General features: G+C 40.9%; 1 protein-coding gene across 1 annotated transcript in view; it reads left to right on the top strand.

Annotated features, from left to right (window-relative positions):
* The window catches only part of serpinc1 (serpin peptidase inhibitor, clade C (antithrombin), member 1), a 33,976-nt gene extending 12,643 nt beyond the window's left edge, over positions 1-21,333 (top strand). Inside the window, exons 2-8 of the mRNA XM_084692665.1 lie at positions 2,887-3,244; positions 3,472-3,687; positions 19,483-19,620; positions 19,791-20,009; positions 20,279-20,453; positions 20,568-20,632; positions 21,025-21,333. Of these exons, the coding sequence (XP_084548791.1) occupies positions 2,888-3,244; positions 3,472-3,687; positions 19,483-19,620; positions 19,791-20,009; positions 20,279-20,453; positions 20,568-20,632; positions 21,025-21,207 (1,353 nt within the window). The 5' untranslated portion in view covers position 2,887 and the 3' untranslated portion in view covers positions 21,208-21,333. The remainder of the gene's footprint in view (positions 1-2,886; positions 3,245-3,471; positions 3,688-19,482; positions 19,621-19,790; positions 20,010-20,278; positions 20,454-20,567; positions 20,633-21,024) is intronic.
* The last annotated feature ends 651 nt before the right edge of the window (positions 21,334-21,984 follow it).

Below are 21,984 nucleotides of genomic sequence, written 5' to 3' on the forward strand. Positions count from 1 at the left end.
GGGGAGTCAACCTTTCTTGTATCTACGTCACTTGGAGGAGATTTTCAAACAGAGCGTTTGAGACTTAATTTTGTCAAAGGCGGAGAAGAACACCCAGGGCTTTGTTTAGACCTATCGAAAATTCTAGCCACTGGGGGACCAAAGGCAGGCTAGGGGAACTCATATTAATGTTAAATAACCTCATAAAATGAAGTTTTCATGTCATTTCACCTTTAAGTTAGCCCACACATGGATGTAGAATTCCCCACTCAACATAACTCAACAAAACACTCCTATTTAGACAGTTCTCGGCACTTTTCCAGCTCCACAATTAATTATCTAATGAATTAACATGCTTTTATCAATTATGTACAACACTAACATTGAACAAGTGCCTTAGTTTTTCGTAAAATATTTCCTACTGACCTAGCTACCTAGGCTAACGTTATACTGAGGTAAGAGGAAAACAATAGAATCAACATAACGTAGTAGAGATGTATGGAAGCAAATCGTGACCAAAATTCAAATGAAAATGCATTTCCAGAAATGCATTTTCATTTTAAGAATGTGGCTACATTATTTAACTCGTAAATGAAATTAGTAATTAATCATCCTATTTGCATTTTAATTTTCTTCTTTAAGACTGCTCATTCTTTCCCTTAATTAAAATGAAAACAAAAAAGACATTTGAAATTTAATTTTCAAAATATGCCCCAGCAAATAGATACCGAAATTCAATTTGAAATGTAAAATTTGAGAACGTGGCTGCAAAATCGTGACCACAATTCAAATTCAAATGCATTTCCGGAAATGCTTTTTCATTTTCAAGAACGTGGCCGCAAAATCGTGACCACAATTCAAATTCAAATGCATTTCCAGAAATGCATTTTCATTTTAAGAACGGCTAATGTTGCGATGTTCTCGGCTAATGCTGGTGGTGTGAACCAATGCTGTTGTGTTGTAAGTAGTAGATTGTTTTTGAAATGTAGCGTTTTTACAAATATTAAGTTTTTGTTAATGTCGTTGTGTTGGGTGTTAATGTTGTTATGTTTTCAACTTTTGTTTGCTTCGCTAATGTTGCTGTGGTGTGCATCCGTGGGCCACCGTACATAAACCAATACGGAACAACAAAGCAATGACACACTTCGTATTTATTGACGCACACGAAGAACAAATGAAACTATAAACAGAGAATGTCTAATATAGAGAGAACTGCCACTCTCGGGAAACTTCCGGGTTCTGAACTGGTTGAAGTTCCATGTGAGGGCGCTAACGAGCGAGTGCAGAGTGAATGAAAGGTCTATGGAGCTATACCCCTCAAAATCCACTTTTCTCAGGATATAATTTTTTGTCTGGTAATTTGAATTCTGAATTCAAAAGGGGAGGCAAAAAAAATACACACTGCTGGCTGTTAGATTTTTTTTAAGTCGCCTTTCTGTTTTAAAAAGCTTTTGAAAATGTAATTGACGTCATACACATCGTACGACCAGAGCTACTGCTTTACGGCAAGCTCTGGTCACTTACTTTTTTCTCTCAGGGCATCGACAACACAGCTGACAGGTTAGGCTCTTCCTGTCAATACACATGCTAGAAAGAGTTTTGGCTTGCTAATGTTGTTGCTAATGTTGCTAATGCTCTAACATTCTGATTCCGCTTCGGATGCAAGAGCAAGCAAGAGCTCTGGTCGTATCAGTCCTTCACTAACCAATCAGCATTTTTTAGCAGAATGCTAGCATGTTATAGGCAACAACGACTCACCCTGTAAGAAATCAAAAGTACATAACTACTCGTTCATTCAACTTTCGACCTATAATCCACGTTGAACATGCAAAAACTACAATCAAATCGGAGATTTCTCAACGACAATCAGGCAAAAGAGACAAATTTAGCCGTTTAGCTCCATAGACTCCCATTCAACATGCACTCGCTCGCGATCACTCCCAGTGGAACTCTGGTGGAACTGCAACCAAATTCGGTACAATGGGGCTTAATAGGGAGTGGCAAGGCTTTCCTTAAACAGGCTCTGCTATAAACTTCATCACTGTACAAACACAACGAGCATCTCTCGCTCCCATGTCAATGTCGATCGTTCTCTTCTCACAACGTTGCTAGCGAAGATACGACCATTCATAAACCAAAATGATGCAGAGAAGCTAGTTCATGCTTTTATATCCAGCCGGCTGGACTACTGTAACGCACTTTTCGCTGGTCTTCCCAAGAAAACCACTGAAAGACTACAGCTCATTCAAAGCTATGCAGCTAGATTATTAACCAAAACTAAAAGGAGAGAACACATTAGTCCTGTCCTAGCTACTTTACACTGGCTTCCTGTTACCTTCAGAATTGACTTAAGGTCCTTCTCACATACAAAGCTCTAAATGGACAAGGACGTAGCTAAATTGCTAACGCGCTACTAACTACACACCAGCTAGAAGACCGAGATCATCAGATGCAGGCCTATTAGGTCACCCGAAGCAGTCATAAGAAGATTGGTGATGCAGCCTTTGTCAACTACGCCCCAAAACTATGGAACACATTACCCATAAATATTAGGGAAGCAAACACGCTACACATTTTCAAAAGACAACTTAAAACCTATCTTTTTACCAAAGCATTTTACTATTTATTTATTTATCTATTTTTATATTTCAGAAATGGTTTATTACATGTATTATTGTTTTTATTGATTTTATGTAAAGCACCTTGAACTGCAATTCTTGTATGAAATGTGCTATATAAATAAAGTATTATTATTATTATTATTGATTCACATTTTATAAATGTATCTTGAAGGGGGCTGGGATTTCTTACTTGCTAATATAAAGGTGATTATTGTTTAGATAGTCTCCTCCCCTCTAGGATATAATATTATGAAATATTGACTTCAAAATGTATGATTTCACACAGGATGAAGCTGACCACATGCACATGGCTGCTGCTTTCCATTCTATCATCTTCTTGTGGTGCCCATGATATATGCAGTGCCAAGCCCAGAGACCTGCCCCTGGAGCCTAAGTGCATCTACCGCAGCCCAGATGAGGCACTCACTGGGGATACAGATTCAGAGAAGGTCCCTGAGGCAACAAATCCCAGGGTGTGGGAGTTATCCAAGGCTAACAGCCTTTTTGCATTGTCCTTGTTCAAGCAGCTGGCCCAAAGCAAACCCCAAGATGCTAATATCTTTCTGTCACCCATTAGTATCTCCACTGCCTTTGCCATGACAAAGTTGGGTGCTTGCAATGACACGCTGAAGCAGATCATGAATGTAAGAGCATCTCTAAACCAAAATTAAAATATCTGAACTGGAATAATATACTGTTTTGTGATAATGGTTATGCACAAAGTACATTTACAAAACAAACTGCTGAATTATTTGTCATTTGATATGCTTGCTTTTATTTCTTTTCCTTCAACTTATTTTTAACAGACTGGATGAATATCTATAAGTAAAAATACAGTCTACCAACCACCCCTTTTCTGTTTCCAAATCAGGTTTTTAAGTTTGATACAATTAAAGAGAAGACATCCGACCAAGTACATTTCTTCTTTGCAAAACTCAACTGTCGCCTGTACCGTAAGAAAGACAAGACAACAGAACTGATCTCAGCCAACCGTCTATTCGGAGACAAGTTCCTTGTGTTCAATGAAACATACCAGAACATTAGTGAACTGGTGTATGGAGCCAAACTCATGCCACTCAATTTTAAGGTAATTCCCCTGCATTTTATATTAGACTGTACTGTTAAGCAACGAGCCATAACAGGCACTTATAGTATATTACAAATGTAGTACTAATAATAGTAATAATTATTATGATATTAACAAATATAGTTGCATAGTAACAGTGACCAGCTTCCTCCAAACGCAGGAAAGCAAGGGAGAAATAGAACGCGTACACCCAGAATTCTTACGCAGCTCTCTTTTAGCAGTACCAGTACATTTATGTACTCTAAATCTCCATGTGTTACTATCACTTTCTTCCAATAAGATTTCAAGTTCGGTCTGTAACATGCTTTGGCCATCCATTGATTGTTTAGTACTTAATCTGCTTCAGGATGGAATCACACTTTATCTGAGCTGCATCTCCATTAAGTATAACTAATAGCAAGTATTAACATAGTAATGACATATTACAAATCAAACTGAATTGCATCTTAAGAATGTATGCTTTAAAATGCACATCATAACCTGTGTCATAACGTGCTTCTTGGAGCATGAATGTATTTCAAGCCTGGCCTATCGACCAAATTATTACAAACAGTCAATTACCCGTCTGGTTTCTTTGGTTGTGAGTCAGTTGAGTTCAGTCAGACGGCTTGGAACGGAGTGTCTGAGGGTCCAATTTGTGTAGTAAAGTCTAACCTTGCGAGATCCCAACCATCTCTCCAAGCTCCAAGTTATTCTTTATCACGATGGTTCAGACTAATCAGCGTCCCATGAGGAACTCCTGGCAACTACTGATATGGTTGAAGTTTGCCTGCCTGTGATAGATGGTGATTGAGAGATGGTTTCTCCAATAACCTGCCAAGTGTTTTTTGAAAGTGCGTGCCAGGGGCGTAGCTAGACATAAAGCTCTCTTGGGGCACAGGCCTCTAATCATAATACGTACAGTATGATATCAGCTTTGGTAGGGACATTAATAGTTTATGCGAGAGCCAATTTATTTTCACAATAACGAGCGCAAGTACAGTTGTCATTATGTTTGATTCAATATCAGATGATCGGTAGGCCTATTATTTTGAAACTTTCTTTAGTTTTGTAATGTTTAGCATACCTCAATTCTGACATGCCGACACCTGGACTTATGTGTGTGTGATGCAGTGGCTATTATAGCAAGCAAAGAACGCACGCTTATGAATTCTGCAGACACGTTTCAGTTCAGTTTGTGCTTTTGGTTAAACTGCATTGATTGGGATGCTGTGTTTCTTTTATTATCCAGAAGATCAATCTAAATGAATGCAATGAGTGTCAGGGAGGTCGTGTGTTGGCTCAATGTTTCATTTAGTTGTTACCATGGAGTGTCGGTAAGAACACTAGACGATGAAGTACAGGCATTCTTTAATTTATTTTACTATAAGAAAAAATAACTACTGGAACTATAGTAAACTTTTATATGGTGTTTTCCCCACTATACAAACACAACTAGCGTCTATCGCTCCCATGTCATTGTCTCTCATTCTTTTCTTCTGTGGCGCTATTGGCTAACCCCATGCATGTCTCTCACGTGTACAGGGGATGCAAAATCACGTCCCATGGATGGCCAGAGCATTGCCTCTCATCCACTCTCTTTTACACTGAGAAACAAAGTCAATTGGTAACTACCAATTACTGGGGCACAGCAAGCACCTGTCCTTTTCCCGTTTCCAAGGACGACTTTCCAGATATTTACGTGTAATAAACCATCTGGTGAATCAGATTAGGTCAGGTCAAGCTTTAGCAAAAACATACATTTAGAAAAACAATTCATTCACCATATCAAATGTATAAATATTGTAACACAGTCTATTGGGACACAGTATTTCTTGGGTAGAATTGATATGTAAGTGTATGTCTCCAACATTAGACTAGTTTGGACACTTATTCCTAGTGGACAAGAATGACAATAAGCATTAGGTTACACTACCTGTGACCACAAACACGCATGCAGAGCGAGCTATAGAGCTGCAAGTCCCAGCTACAAATTATTGATGCAGGGGTTATACTTCCATTGAAAATCGCAAAATACAACTGCTGTATCACAACCATGCAAATTTGGTCCATGGAGGGAGAGAAGGTTGGTCCTCCTCTATTTCTGAGAGGCGAGGAGATAAAAACATAAAGAGTAATGGTTGAGAAAAACCATAACCAAATCTCGGTATCATTTTCAAACTTATGTAACTCTCCAATGAAAAAAATCAGTTCCACAGTGACACCTGCAGGGTAGGCAAGAGGGGAAAGGTTGTGTGAAGTGGTGATGGGGCTCCTGCTGTCCTCCTCAGGGCAGGATCTCTTCTATCAATTAAATGTACTTAATTTTTTTCCTCAAACAGCTGTAATTCAGTCATATTTTCACATATCAAGGTGAAACTTTGCACGGTACTTCAGCGGGGTGTCACCGTAAAGGTTTGAAAAACCATCATTCAAAATGACATTTGATTTAATGACACAAACATATTGAGGCAATTTGTACACTTACCTAAATACACCCCTTTCAGCCATGTTGTATTTGATTCATTTTTCCCTAGTAACTTTTTGAAAGACATAAATTCTACACATCTGTACACAATTTCAAATCAATTGGACCTTTCATTCAAGAGAAGAATAATTTTAAAGGTTTTCCAGAGTTTTCACTGTACAGCTAAATCTATCATGGCGGACTTTATGGGTCCTCGAGGCTTTTTGTTCCGCATGAAAAATGCATGAACACAGTTGCAGTTTCAGAAAAATTGGAGGAATGGGGTGGAAATGCCATCACTTTGAAAATTGGACTTCTGGGCGTGGCCTGTTCTTCCTACTGGAGGAACCCTAATAATACCAGCAATTCCATTAGGTTCCCTCCTGACAGAGGAATCCTAATAAACAGCCAAAACCAAAACATGTAAAATAACGTTCCAAGGAAGGATGTCCTCCCTAACAACCACAATACAATATTGACATTACGTTGGTCCAATGATCTTTTTTCTAATTTACTCTTCAATTCTCTACCACTGTATTGTATGTGGGTGTGACCAACTGGTGGTAAATCAATGAATAGACATTAACATACATCCTGGTGGTTCACTTGACTAATGCATACACCAGGAAGGGTAAGGGTTCAAAGCTGGCCCAGGCCCTTTAACTTAACACATGTTCTCTTTCAGAAATAAATAATGATGGCAATGGAAATAAATTAAAAACACATATGACTAACCAATTATATTTATTTTTGGCATTTGGCTGCACCATAGAGACAGAGGAGCATTCCAGAATGATGAATCCCAATATGTCATAAGTTGAAAGCTTGTTGCTCCTATTTAGCATAGGTAAACGCACCGTTAATTATCATAAAAGGGGATGAGATGGCAGGGCCGTGTGCACACATTTCCGCTTTGGTACCTGGATCGTCCGGTCAATTTTATTCTATTTACTCAAGTTAACATATGCAAAACTTTCTCCGCCCTCCCAAAAAACATTTTTCTTCTCAAACCTGGCTCATACAACTACCTTTTTCGTACAATATTTTTGCTGATATTTGCTCTATTTGAAAACAATCCGAAATGGGTAAAATGTAACCCCATTTAATTGCTTACGTCAAGAAAAGTTGCCTGGAACTGTGCTCAGGGCACGAGCACAAAAAGGAAAATTAGCAGATCCCTGATTTACCTGGAGCTGTACGTTCTTAGGATTGATAAAAAGCCTCTATTCTGCGCAAAACTGGAAGAGCCGTAACTTGAAAGATGTTTGTTTCCATAGAAAAAACGGAGATGCCATCTTTAAGAGCTCTGTAGCTTGGTCTAGGTCTATGATAATTCATAGATGCCACCTACGTAACTTCGTAACTTCCAAACTTTCCACCCCATTCCTCCAATTTTTCTGCCGCCATATGCACAACCAATCTCGCCCAGTATGGCCGCCCACACTGCCGATTTCAATGAGAAAGAGACATTTACATTTAGTCATTTAGCAGACGCTCTTATCCAGAGCGACTTACAGTAAGTACAGGGACATTCTCCCCGTGGCAAGTAGGGTGAACTAGCCCGACTCCTTCACCGCTCAGCCATCTGACTCCCTAGACAGAGATATGTCTAAAAATTCAATTTCCATTTTATGCTCCTCCGATCCTTATTTGTTACCCCCGGTTTTCTTTGGTCCCTTATTATCTGCCCCAGGCTTGTCCCAATTGGCTTTCCATGACAGAGCTATATACATTTATCTTGTGCATAACTTGGGCATAACATTTATCTTGTGCAGGCATGACTGAGGCCGAGTCGGTCGGTAAGATGGCGGCTCAAAGCTAAAGTGACGTCTTGTGAATCAATTTAATACATTGACATTTGATTAACTAGCAGAGAAATACGTATCACACATCCCCAGGGCAGGTAATGGGTGGGATCCATGGAATCCGATCCATGGAAACTTATGCAAGTACAAAACAAAACATTTCATGGCTGTTCATGGATATACATAGTTTTTTGATGCTTTCGTTTGGTAGGTACTTTCTTTGTCTAAGTTCATCCTCGATTGAGTCATTGAATTTCCATTAGATAAACAAGTCTGTTAGATTTCCATTGTCAATTGTCTTACCAGCAGCAATACATTTGTTAATAGCAGTGACCATTAATAATTCATTGTGTATAATTACCATCCACCTTAGTCTTTGTCGCTCATCCTTGTTCTCCACTTACGAAAAAAATATATAATTCAAGTTTAATTTCTAAGTATACTTAAAGGGGCGATTGATTGCCAAACCGATTTTACCTTGTCATAGTTGAATAACGACAGTTCGGTGGGTAAAATGTACATACAGTGAACCTCAAAGTCCATTGACACCTTTTTCCTATGCAAATCTCAAAGTGAAAAAATTTGGCTGTAAAACGCTAGCTTTTCAACAAAGCCACTGGACTGACATCAGTCCGGGGACTGCCTTTTTTGGCTCTGGTTTGTATCTTTGTCACGCCCCAAAATTAACATCCAGACCAGCCCACTCATTTACATTTATTCATTTAGCAGACGCTTTTATCCAAAGCGACTTCCAAGAGAGAGCTTTACAAAGTGCATAGGTCACTGATAATAACAACAAGATAACCCCAAAGCATTGCGGGTAGCCAAAACAAGAAGTACACATTGTGAACAACCAAAAAATAAGTGCTAAAGGGAGGAAACCATAAGAGCATGTAGTTAAACAAGTTACAATTAAACAACATGAAACTCTAAGTGCAAGTGTACCTGTAGGAAAGCAATAAAAATAGGATTAACTAAAATGGAAAACAGTTTAAATCAGCTACCACTAACAAACAAGAGCAACAGTCAAAGCAAGAGTCATTGTGATCCTTGAGGAAACCAGCGTTGGGTTCAGCAAACCATTCCTAAGTACCGTTGTACTCCCGGAACAAGTGCGTCTTGAGCCTTTTCTTGAAGGTGGAGAGACAGTCTGTGTCTCTGATGGAGGTGGGAAGTTGATTCCACCACTGGGGGGCCAGGCAGGAGAAGAGCTTGTGTTGGGATCGGGCGGTCTTGAGCGGTGGGACCACCAGGCGGTTGTCTGAAGAAGACCGTAGGTGGCGGGTGGGGGTGTAAGGCTGCAGGAGAGACTTGATGTAGTCGGGTGCAGTCCCGTTCACTGCTCGGAAGGTCAGTACCAGGGTCTTGAATCTGATGCGGGCCGTTATGGGTAGCCAGTGGAGGGAGATGAGGAGCGGGGTAACGTGGGAGCATCTGGGTAGATTGTAGACCAGGCGGGCCGCCGCGTTCTGAATCCTCTGAAGAGGGCGGGTTGCGCATGCTGGGAGACCGGCGAGCAGCGAGTTGCAGTAGTCCAACTTGGAGAAGACAAGTGCTTGGACAAGCAGCTGGGCGGAGTGCTCAGACAGGTATCTCCTGATCTTCCGGATGTTGTAGACGGTGAATCTACACGACCGGGAGACCGCAGCAATGTGGGCCGTGAGGGAGAGCTCGTCATCCATGGTAACCCCAAGGTTCCTGGCAGAGGATGAGGGGGTCACCGTCGCAGATCCCAGGGTGATTGAGAGGTCGTGGGAGATGGAGGGTTTGGCCGGGATGATGAGAAGTTCTGTTTTGGCGAGGTTCAGCTGGAGGTGGTGCTCGGTCATCCAGGCGGAGATGTCTGCGAGGCAGGCCTCAATCCTAGCTGAGATCCCCGGATCGGTCGGGGGAACGACAGGTACAGCTGCGTGTCGTCAGCGTAGCAGTGGTAGGAGAAGCCATGGGAGGTGATGATTGGTCCAAGTGAGGTGGTGTACAGAGAGAAGAGGAGGGGTCCAAGGACGGAGCCCTGTGGAACACCAGTGGAGAGCTGGTGAGGGTCTGACAGTTTGCCTCTCCAGGAGACCTGGTAGGATCTTCCCGACAGGTAGGATGAGATCCACTGGAGTGCAGTGCTAGTGATGCCCATCTCAGAAAGTCTGGAGAGCAGGATCTGGTGGTTAACCGTATCAAACGCTGCAGAAAGGTCCAGCAGAATGATGACGGATGACCTCGAAGCCGCTCTGGCAGACTGGAGGGCAGTGGTGACTGAAAGGAGGGCAGTCTCTGTGGAGTGGCCAGTCTTGAAGCCCAATTGGTTGGGGTCAAGCAGGTTGTTCTGTGAAAGAAAGTTAGACAGTTGGTTAGATACAGCACGTTCAATTGTTTTAGAGAAGAAGGGTAACAGTGATACCGGTCTGTAGTTCTGGAGGATGGCAGGGTTAAGGGAGGGTTTTGAGTAGAGGGGTAACTCTGGCCTGTTTGAAGGCAGAGGGGAAGGTGCCAGAGGTAAGAAAGGAGTTTAGAACATGGAGCAGAAAAGTTATGATAGAGGGGGAGATGGTTTGAAAGAGAGGGGAGGGGACAGGATCAAGGGGACAGGAGGTGGGGCGATGAGAGAATGAGGTCAGAGAGCTCTGCCTCGGACAGGGGAGAGAAAGAGTTTAGACATTTAGTTGGGTCAGTCATGGAGGGTGAGAGGGTAGGAAAGGTGGGTTTAGGGAACCGACTGCTAATGTCGGCGACTTTTTTCTCAAAGAAGGAGGAGAAGTCGTCTGCTGTCAGGGTGGAGGGAGGGGGTGGGGGAGGTGGGTTAAGAAGGGTGGAGAAGGTAGAGAAAAGTTTGTGGGGGTTAGAAGCAGAATTTATTTTGTTAAGAAAGTAGAGGGTTTTAGCACTAGTTATGTGAGAAGAGAAGGATTTAAGGAGGGAGTGATACTTATCAAGGTCCAGACCGTCATTGGACTTGCGCCATCTCCTCTCAGCTGCTCGAAGGGTGGACTGTTCTTCACGAATAACATCCGTAAGCCACGGGCAGGAGGGAGAAGATCGTGCAGGCCTGGTTGACAGGGGACAGAGAGAGTCAAGTGATGCAGTTAAAGTGGTTAACAAGGTGTCATTGGCAGTGTTAGTGGGGTGGGACGAGAACTCGTCAATGGAAGGGAGGGAAGATGTTACAATAGAGGAGAAATGGGAGGGGGATAGGGAGCGGAGGTTGCGCCGGAAAGTTACGAGGGGAGGGGAGGTGTTGGAGGGAGAGAGACAGAGAATTGGATAAAGTAGTGATCAGAAATGTGCAGTGGGGTTACAGAGGTCAAGTCAGTGATACAGTTACGTGTCAGGATGAGGTCTAGCTGTTTGCCTGCCTTGTGGGTCGCCGGTGTGCTCAGCAGCGTCAGGTCGAAGGAGGTCAGGAGAGACAAGAAGTCGACAGCCTGCGTTCCTTGGAGGTGGATGTTGAAGTCCCCAAGGACTATCAGGGGAGTTCCATCATCCGGGAAGACGCTGAGGAGCATGTCCAGCTCCTCCACAAAGTCAGCTAGCGGTCCTGGTGGGCGATAAAGAACAATTAAGCATGCTTAGATAGGATCAGTTAGCATAACATAATGATGTTCAAATGATTTGGCAGTAACAGAGAGTGGTGTGGATGTGTATTTAATATGTGGGGAAAGAAGCAACCCTGTCCCACCACCCCGCCCGGTTGAGCGGGGAGAGTGAGAGAAGGAGTGGTTGACGGAGAGAGCAGCTGGAGTTGCAGTGTTCTCTGGGCGGATCCACGTCTCTGTCAGCGCAACGGCATGAAGAGACGCCTGGGATGCAAACGCCGGGATGAAGTCTGCCTTGTTCACAGCAGACTGGCAGTTTCAGAGCCCTAAAGACGAGGCTGCCTCTGTAGTGCTAACCGCCTTAAATATGCTAATGCGCAGACACAACGCCCCCAATTACTGTCAAACTAAAAAATACCCTGAATACCCTGAAAATAGAGACTAAATGTGTTTTCTGAGTTGGTGCATGTCAGTTTCGGCAAAGGTTGTCTTTTAAACCTCTAGGTTTAAAAATAATTTAGATTTGATTGGAACTCTCTCTTTTATACATTAATAGTTGGATTTGACATTTAACAGCCATTGAATTCATTAAGCAAGTTGTTTAACTCAAACAACCATAACACAGTACATATGGTATACAAAGCTGCAGTCAGATTTGGCGAAATTGTTAGCTTGGATGTTATCTTGACATATACATGGGGTCTTTATGATGATACGCACGCAGCTTCAAGGCAGAAAGACGCGTTACATTTCAGGAGACGCCAAGACCTTAATGCGTCACTACTGTACTTTTTTATACAGTAACTGAACATGACAATATTCAACACTGAGAATAGCTCAAAGGACTGGTACAGTGACCTGCAAAGTATAAGGTTGCAGGTTTGAGTCCAGCCGCAGTCTTTTAGCCTGTCTTAAATTTGAATATCTGTTTAGTTAAACAGGATGACATCATTATGAAATACCATGCATGATTTCATGCAATTCCACTTTGAAATGTCAACCGCTTCTTTACCTTTGTCCCAAAGCTGACCAAAGCTAATAGTTCTCCCTTTCTACTCATACATTTCTACAGTTGGTGTGTAGCAGAGAGGATAGAAAGGCTGCCTTGTAACCTTATGCTCATGAGTTCAAATCCCCATTTAGCCTATTATAGTTGGCCCAACATGAAGTAGTTTGGTCTCTTGTTGTCCAACTTGACCTTTTACAATGTACATTTTTATAATATTTTGCCACTTTGCGTAGGAACCCACATCGCTGCTTCCAGCTATATTTATTATTATTTATTTTAGCCCCCCTAAGGCTCAGTCAATATTTGGACTACATAGACAACGCCTGTGTCAAAATGCTCGTCTTGGTCTCGATTGAGTTGCTTGTATTTGGATTTACATTCCGTTGCACAATTTAGGAGGTTACAACGTTTTAGTGGGGACAAAGTGCCTTTTGTCGAAGAAGGGTAACCTGTGCTAGCTATGTCACCACGTCAACACACGTTAGCAACGACGCATTGATACAACGTGATAGACTTTCTAGCTCGTAAATTGGAGTTTGGATTACGAGTGAAAAATACCACCCCCAAAATATCACAACCATTTGGCTTTGTAGAGAAAGCAATTTTGAGTAGAACTGCAATCTCGAATTTTTGATTTAGGTCGTGACAGTCTTTGAAATTTGAGCGAGTGCAGGTCGCCCGTGAGACCGCCTCGTCTTTTAGGCGGCAGCCATGCTAGAAAGCGTCATAGTAGTATTTTTTTTAGCTAATTTTATAGTTCAATTTTACACAAAAAACTGAAAGAGGGAAATGTTATGACGATATGACTATTGTGAAAACAGCCAGGTGGTGAGATTTTAATATAGATTGCTGTAAAAACGTTGATTTGTTTGCTATGTGAGAGCCTGTCAGCCTCCATTGACGAATGCGGTAATAACAACAGTGTTGTCAACAGTGTTGACACTCAGTCAACTGTCGATCTGCGTCTGGTGAGTATTTTCTTCATTTCGTACCAGGGTCAATTCTACATCTTAATGGACAGCAGTGTTTTAAAGATATGGCGATTGCGAAGACAGCCAGCGGGTCAGCATAGTTTGTTATTTGTGTAAAACTGGGAATTTGAGTGAGACTGCGTCTTGTTTTGACGTTAGCCACAGAGTCACAGACTTGGCTTGCCCACTGGCAGTCTAGTAGGCCCCAGTACTGTCTTCAATGCCACAGCTATAGCTAAACTTTTATGTGTTATTACACGGCTGTTCTTAATGCTGTAGAATGCTCCATTCATTTGAATAGGGCTTCCCAACGTTCTGCCATGAACAATTTTCTCATATTTGACCGTTGCTATGCATATTTGACCGCTGTCAAGGGAAGTTGCCTTTTTGCCTCGGATTCAGGTCTTTTGTAGCACTCCGCAAGTAGTATGGTAACTTTTCAACCCCAGCGTACTCTGTTACTTAGCGACGTCAGCTGATTTGAAGCCTAAATAATGCTCAAAGTCTATGAAGTTCAACGTCTTTGGCGAACTATTTCTCTGCTGATCAACAATACGAATGGTAACAAATACATTGTAAAAATACACACTGTGTTAAGTTATTTTTGTTGGCAAGTAGCCGTGTAATAAGGGATAATGTATAGAACGCCAGTCATTATCGGGGAAATAAGCCCCTTCAGGGCGAAACAAAGGGCTGTTCGCCCTGTCGGGTCTTCTAAAACAATATAGTATGAGTGCGAGTGGGGTTGTTTGGCCGTAGCCACGAGGCCGGACTCCAAGTGGCGTAGGCAACAACACCCGTGGTATATCCCTCAACAACCCCACAAGCACGAGTACTATATTTCTTTTGTAAAACAATTTTATAGTCAACCAATTAACATTTAAACACAGCTATTGATAAAATGATATTGATAAAAACTGTATTTTGCCATTGTTCCTCCGCAACGAAAAAATAGTTCCGGTGTCAACATCAGCTGAGCTATTAGCCCGAAAGCTAACGTTATGCTAGCAAAATTCAAAGGCAATAACATTGTTTATTATATGGCAATGACGGTACGAGCTTTCTGATTGGCTAATGGGGAGTCATGCCAGACGCGTATTGCCCTCCTCAGCGGTCAATACAGCCCTCATCTTCAATATGAGCGACGAGTCAGCTGCTGAGTTTTACTATCCAGATGATGCTGAAAAGATTTGTCATCGAAAGTGAGGATGAAGACTAGACTCTTTTAATCACTTGTGTCGTTATTTTGTGTTGAAATTAAAGCCATTTTAGCAGAACCATGTTGTCCGCTTTCTATCAAAAGTAATGAGTTGCTAGGCAACACATGAAACACAGCGTGAGAAGACTTGAGAGCTAGCTACAATTAGCCTAGAGGTACCATTTATTTTCGTTTACAAAATGAAAAGAAGCTAAAAATGCCATATAATAAACTACTTACTAACCTCGACCGTTCGGTCATGCCGGGAAATATCAAACCTCGGCTTTGCCGTATACGTTCCAGCCTCAGTTTGATATTTCCCGGCATGACCTCACTCTCGGTTAGTAAGTAGTTAGTACGGTTGACAGACAGTAAATATAATTTTACAGTATGTTTGACAAGAAGATTTGCAAGCCATGTCACTGTCTCAAAGTCAATATCAAGATTTTCACGAACAAAGTATCGGCCATACTAGTACTAGGCTTCAGTACGGCCGCAGCCTGGGGCGAGTTGAATTGCAAATGGATGTGAGATGACCGCATCAAAGTTGACATTTGCTCAAAACAGTAATTATAATTTGACAGTATGTTTAACAACAAGACTAGCCAGCTATCGACCCATGTCATTGTACCCAAATAAAATCAAGATTTTTAAGAAGAAAATAATCGGCCATGTGTAGAGTTAGCTACTGCTACTGTCGTGTTGACCGCAGCCCGTCTGAAGTAGCTAGATTGATTAGCGAGGTGAATAGCGAATGGGATGTGAGATGAGCGGTTACGTGACACTGACACAGTACATTCTGAAAAGAAACATTTTTCAAATAGGTTAAAATAAATATTTAAGTCTCTCATTGTTGTAAATGCAAGTTAGCTTGTTAAAGTCTTTCAAAATTGTAAATGGAGGCTTTGACTCGTCCCCGTTGTTATGGTTACTTCTTTGTATCAACGCAAATGAGTGATTTTTTATTGGAGTGAAAAGTCAGAGTGGGTTGTTTTTAGATAATTCAACTCATGGAACGTCTCCCGTCCAATCAGAAACAGCTATTTAAGTCGAAAAAACCCAATTGTTTTATAATATACATTATCCCTTACAAAATAAACATTCTAATTTCCTGCGCTTTCAAACAATCAGTGGAGTGTGGATAGCAACGGCAGCTAGCTTGCCTCTAGCAAACTGCTTTTGAATTAGCCATGTCCCCCTAAATTAATATCAAACTTATTTACGTTTTGGGGGGGTTATTTTCAGTTAGCAGACGGTACTATTTGAATGGCAATTCCATCTGAAATACTGCCAGTGACAACGTTGTTACAGTAGCTTGTTTCAAAGGGGGTTCCTTGTTTCAAAGGGTGTTCTTAATGAATTATGCAATATGAGTAGGCTAAATGCTTGAACATATCACTAGAAGGGAAAACGGACCCACCCTGCAACTGAAGCAAGCAAGCACACCCTAATATTTCCCCAGAAATTGTACCCTCTCTAGTTTATATACTAGTTTTGTACTAACTAACTGAATTGGCCCACTTTTTACTCTTTAATAAGTAACTTTATTTATATAGCACATTTCATACAAGAATTGCAGCTCAACTTGCTTTACATAAAATCAACAAAAACAATAATACAACTGGTAAAAGTAATAGATCTAAAACATATAACAAACCAGACTAGCCGCACTTTATCTGCGGTCTCTCGAATCCGTCTTAGATCCGAGCTGCCACTTGCAGTTTCCACACATATAACAACCCAGACAAGGTGCACTCTTATTTGCGGTCTCTCGAATCCGTCTTAGATCCGAGCTGTACTTGCAGTTTCCACACATAACAACCCAGACAAGCCGCACTCTATCTGCGGTCTCTCGAATCCGTCTTAGATCTGAGCAGCCTAGTGCAGTTTCCAAAACATAACACAACAAAACACAATCTCCACAAACCACAAATCACAGTCTTTGAGGTATGTCGATACACAGTCTTTGTGGTTTCACCCCCCAAAAAAACTAAAATAAAGTTAAATAATAATAATAAATACAAAATAAACAAGATATCATAATAATAATACAAATAAAAGAAGAATGTAACTCAACAAAATATAATCCGCAGTCTTTGCGGGAATCCAAAACACACAGGCCGCCGTCTTTGCGGTATCTCGAGCCGTAGTCTTTGGGGTATCTTGAGCCACAGTTTTTGTGGTTTCCCAAAATAAATAAAATGTAACACAAGCAATAGTGCAAATCAAAAGACAAGCCGCAATCTTTGCGGTAATCCAAAGCAAATCTAACAAAAACAATAATATAACTACTTTAAGTTGTAAAAGAAGAAAGGAGAAAAGAACTCTGGAATTTCTAGCATTTTCTGTAATAATGTTAGAGAAATATTCTTTCCTTGCTAGACGGATGGTTTTGTGATAGGTGGTTAGTGTATCCTTGTAGATATTTGTAGTAAATAGTAATCTTTTTTTTCCTCCATTTTCTCTCTACTGCACGGCATTCATTTTCGTTTCACTAGAAAATAAATTCTCAGCCATGGGGAGTTTCTGCTTGTGGACTTCTTTTTGGTTTTCAGTGGTGCAATTGAGTCTAACACAGATAATGGTGCAACATCGAGGTTCTCTACGATTTCATTCAGGTAGCATTCATGATTAGTTGGCTCATATAGAGCAAATTCTTCAGAAAATTTCATCAAAGCTCTATTGTCTAGATGTCTTCTTTGGACTAAGAATTCTTTTGTGGTTTTTGTTAAGATAATTTCCACATTAAAAAGTATACAATGATTGTCTGAGACGGGTAGATCAGTTATTGAAATATTATTGATGTTTAGTCCAGTTGTTATTACTAGATCTAGTGTGTTTCCGTGCCGGTGTGTTGGGTCTGTTATGTGTTGAGTTAGATCGAGACTGTCCTGGAGATTTAAGAGCTCAATAGTTTTTGGACAGGTGTCTGAGACAGCCCGACAGTTAAAAGAAAATGCTTCACTTTGTTTTTGTATGCGGTAAAGTTGTCGCAATACGACGGTGGGTCACAATGACTGATGGGTCAGAATGACCCAAAGATAACACAAGGGTTCTCATGGTTACAATGGTACAAAATTCATGAAGTTACATTAGTATTTCAACAAACTGCAAATTTATCAGCAAATGTTAACACTATTTACCGCCTTGCATCGTAGGAATTGACCAGCCGATGAGCAAAGCTAAGCTTTTTTTACGTAGTTATTTTGTTCTTCAGTCAGTTTGACAGTATAACCTTCAAATGCATAATGCAACCCTTCTTTCTCAAGTAGCTTTTTCGTAATTTTTTTTCTTTCGTTTTTTGCCATTAATACTCCAATTGATAATTATTTGTATAGTGTAAGAGTATAGGGCTTCAAAATGTTTTGGCAGTAATTAAGGTTACAGCTTCAGTAACAAAAAAGATTTGATGAGCAATGCACAGGGCCAGCCTGAGCACATTAGGCGCTCTTGGCGAGCTTCACTCGTGGCGTCCGTGCACTCCCCTGCACTGGGGGTGCAGTGAACTTTTCTGGGGGGTATCATGATAACAGATTTTTTATATTGATACCATTTTTGAGTCTGCTTAACGATCCGAGTGTTAATCAGGCACAGAGCCAGTTGTAAACATTAGGAGCTTTGCCCCAATGTAGGACGTATGGGTTTGATGTGATGCAAAATAGGAACTTCTTGAGTTAATGCGAGCGTGCATAGCGGGCGAGCGAACATTTTTGGCCATTATTTGACCACTAAATAGTTTTTAGTTTTTTTAATGACGTTTTTCAATTGGTAAAACCTTGTTTAGCGATGCCATTTCTCCGGCCCTGCTCCCATCCATCCTCCCTGACGCGTATTGTTACGGTAGAACCGCCCGTCCCAGATATCGGTAGCCGATCTGGGAAAACTTTTTGGAAAATACTGGCTATGGACCCAACCAACTCTATTTGGGAGGGGAGAACTCCCTCACATGGTACAATCCATGCAGAGGCTGAGGTTTCAGAAGGCGGAACGTGTGTAGCCTACTTTAAGAGAAGATAGCCTAACATGTCAAATGTAAAAAAATATATAATCCTCAACTGGCCCAAAAGTGAAGCGGCCCCCTGGGAACTCTCCCGATTCCCCACCCCGGTCCTGGTTGGAGATATAGTAGGGGGCGCAAAAAAAAAAACTGTCCAGCAAAATAATTAAAAATCTTTTTTTTTTTTTTTTTTTTTGCTGGGCGCATTTTTTTGCAACACCCTCTTAGTGGCGCCCTAGGTGACTGCCTATACCGACTGTAGGAAAGACCGCCCCTGGCAATGCATAATAGATTTACCTAGACATTATTAATTAGAATATACAAGATGGATCTAAAATATTTTACTTGTAATGTACTTTAAAAGTATTTTGCCTGTTTTTGCTGTAGTGCAACCTTGGCACTTTTGTAGTCAGGGAGGCTGACAAGGGGTGCAGCGGCACTGCTTCTCAATTGTCTATTGTCTGTAAGGGGTGCTGCTCTCGATCTAATTTGATGGGTTGAACAAAAAATACTATTGTAATTCTATAGTGCAAAGTAAACTATAATAGATCTTTGTAGTTTTTTGACATGCTGTACAGCCTTAGGGTTTGCTCATAGGACACTCACTGTAAAATGTCCTTCGCTCACTGCATTCAAAAGTTTCTAAATGCTTCCAGATGGAAACATTTAGTTGCAAATATTGCAAGCAAATCTACATTTTGTGATATTAGATTTATGCAAATTATATGAGTATCTGTACATTTTTGTTTGGTAATAAATGTGTTCTCATTAGTACATAAAGATCAAAATAATGTTTTCTCACATTAACAATAAAGATCTGTTAACACGGGCTTGTCTTCCAGGAAAAGCCAGAGCTATCGCGAAAGATAATCAACGAATGGATCTCAAACCAGACAGAGAATAAAATTAAAGACACAATACCAGAGGGGGTGCTTGATTCTAATACAGTGTTGGTCCTGGTTAACACTATCTATTTCAAGGTACTCTGAAGAGTATTATTCAATCATTATCTATGAGTATTTCATTTTTGAAAATGATTACAAAGCAGATGTCCTGTGAATGTTACAAGTCCTGTCAAAGTTGAACTGTTATCATGCTGTAAATAATGTATACAGAAGTGTTTCTTTAATGTGTTATTCTTGATTCTTAGGGTCAGTGGAAAAACAAATTTGACAAAGAGAATGTCTTCAAGTCTGACTTCTATGTCAGTAAGTCAAAGACCTGTCATGTATCCATGATGTACCAGGAAACTAAGTTCCGTTACGGCAGGTTCATTGAAGACGAAGTCCAGCTCCTTGAACTGCCTTACTATGGAGGGGACATTACCATGGTGCTGATCCTGCCCTTAAAAGAGAAACCACTGTCTGAGGTTGGTCCGGGGTGATGTTTGCTTCCTTGTGACAGGCATTCCCACTTAACTGACAATCGATTTACCATTTAAACTGCCTGCCTGCCTGCCTGCTTTCTGTATATCTATATGTGTATTCATCACATTATGTGGTTCTTAATGCATACAGCATGATGTAAAATTAGGGTGTCATTGCAGATGTTATTTTTTAAGAAACTTTTACAATGTTGTTAAAGGCATTTACAAACATATACAATGCCATAGTGTATTATTTTAACACATTCTCTCAGGTGGAAGAAAATTTGAATTTGAAGAAACTCATGGGCTGGTTGCAAGCAATGAAGGAAACAACAGTATCTGTACAGGTCCCACGCTTTAAAATTGAGGACAGCTTCAGTTTGAAAGAAAAATTACAGGCCATGGGTCTTCATGATCTATTCAATTCCCAAAAATCAAGTTTGCCAGGTAGAAATATTGACACTTCTTGATTTTTAACGTAGTATCTGAAAAATCTCTAAATTAAGTTTTGTATTTGGTTAATAATTTATGAAGTAACTTAAACCTTATATTTTATTTCAGGAATCCTGGAGGATGAAAAAAGTCCCCTGTACATTTCTGATGCTTTCCATAAGGCATTCCTGGAGGTGTGTACAAAAATATAACAAAATATCTAAGCAACTGAACATCAATTTTCCAAAGATGGCCTAACATACAGTATGTAGATAAAAACTAGCTCACAATCTTAAATATGAATCCTGGTTTAACCCAAACCCTGGATCCAGAATGGTGGTTTACTGTATATTGTCATCTGTTGTCAATCAGAACTATTTTCATAAATTGGCATAACAGCACTATTGTACTAATTTGTCAATTGTGTTACAGTATACAGGACATTGTTGTTAATATAAAAGAAACTGCAAACAAAGTGGCAAAGCAATGAATTATTAATTTCTTAATCATCATGAGAATGGATACATATACAATACCTAGTCTATTTAACATAGTGTAACAATTAAGAACCAATTTATTGTTCCAGGTTAATGAAGAAGGCAGTGAAGCAGCAGCTGCAACAGCTGTGGTGGCCATTGGTCGTTCTATCAACTTTAACCGGGAGGTGTTTGTAGCAAACCGACCATTCATGCTGTTCATCCGAGAGTCCACCATCAACACCATGGTGTTCACTGGCCGAGTGGCTGATCCATGTGATAACCGCCAGTGATATGACTCTCTCTCACATCCATACACATATTTCAAATGTTCTCCTCAATATAGATCCACATATTTTGTTGGCCAAACTGCCAATTGTTTATGTTCATTTCATCAGAAATAAATTGACTGGGATGGACATTTTATACAATTATTGCAAGACAAAATGTGTTATCTGTGGCACTGACTGCATGGGTGTTCATTCTGAAACATGCACTGTTTTCCTTTATTACAAATTGGATAGATAGGGTGAGGAGCTCAGTCATCCGTGAGGAGCTTGGAGTTGAGCCGCTTCTCCCTTGCATCAAAAGGAGCCAGTTCAGGGGCCTGTACTACGATGCAAGATCAACATGCTCTGGATTACTTTCAGTTACCCGGCTACGCAAAGCCTAACAGTGCGTGTCCACTGCAGCGACGCGAATCGCTTGCCATCGCTTGCCTTCCCACAGTTCACCACGCTCGGGGGCGTTTCAAACAGATTAATGTAGAATCAGAGCCTGTTTAAGGAGAGCCTTGCCACTCCCTATTAAGCCCCATTGTACCGAATTTGGCTGCAGTTCCACCAGAGTTCCACTGGGGGTGATCGCGAGCGAGTGCATGTTGAATGGGAGTCTATGGAGCTAAACGGCTAAATTTGTCTCTTTCGCCTGATTGTCGTTGAAAAATCTCCGATTTGATTGTAGTTTGTGCATGTTCAACATGGATTATAGGTCGAAAGTTGAATGAACGAGTACTCTAGCATACGCTAGCATTCTGCTAATGAATGCTGATTGGTTAGTGAAGGACTGAT

Source organism: Hypomesus nipponensis, chromosome 26 (genome assembly GCF_054491055.1).
Source record: "Hypomesus nipponensis isolate SF chromosome 26, ASM5449105v1, whole genome shotgun sequence".
Classification (NCBI taxonomy): domain Eukaryota; kingdom Metazoa; phylum Chordata; class Actinopteri; order Osmeriformes; family Osmeridae; genus Hypomesus; species Hypomesus nipponensis.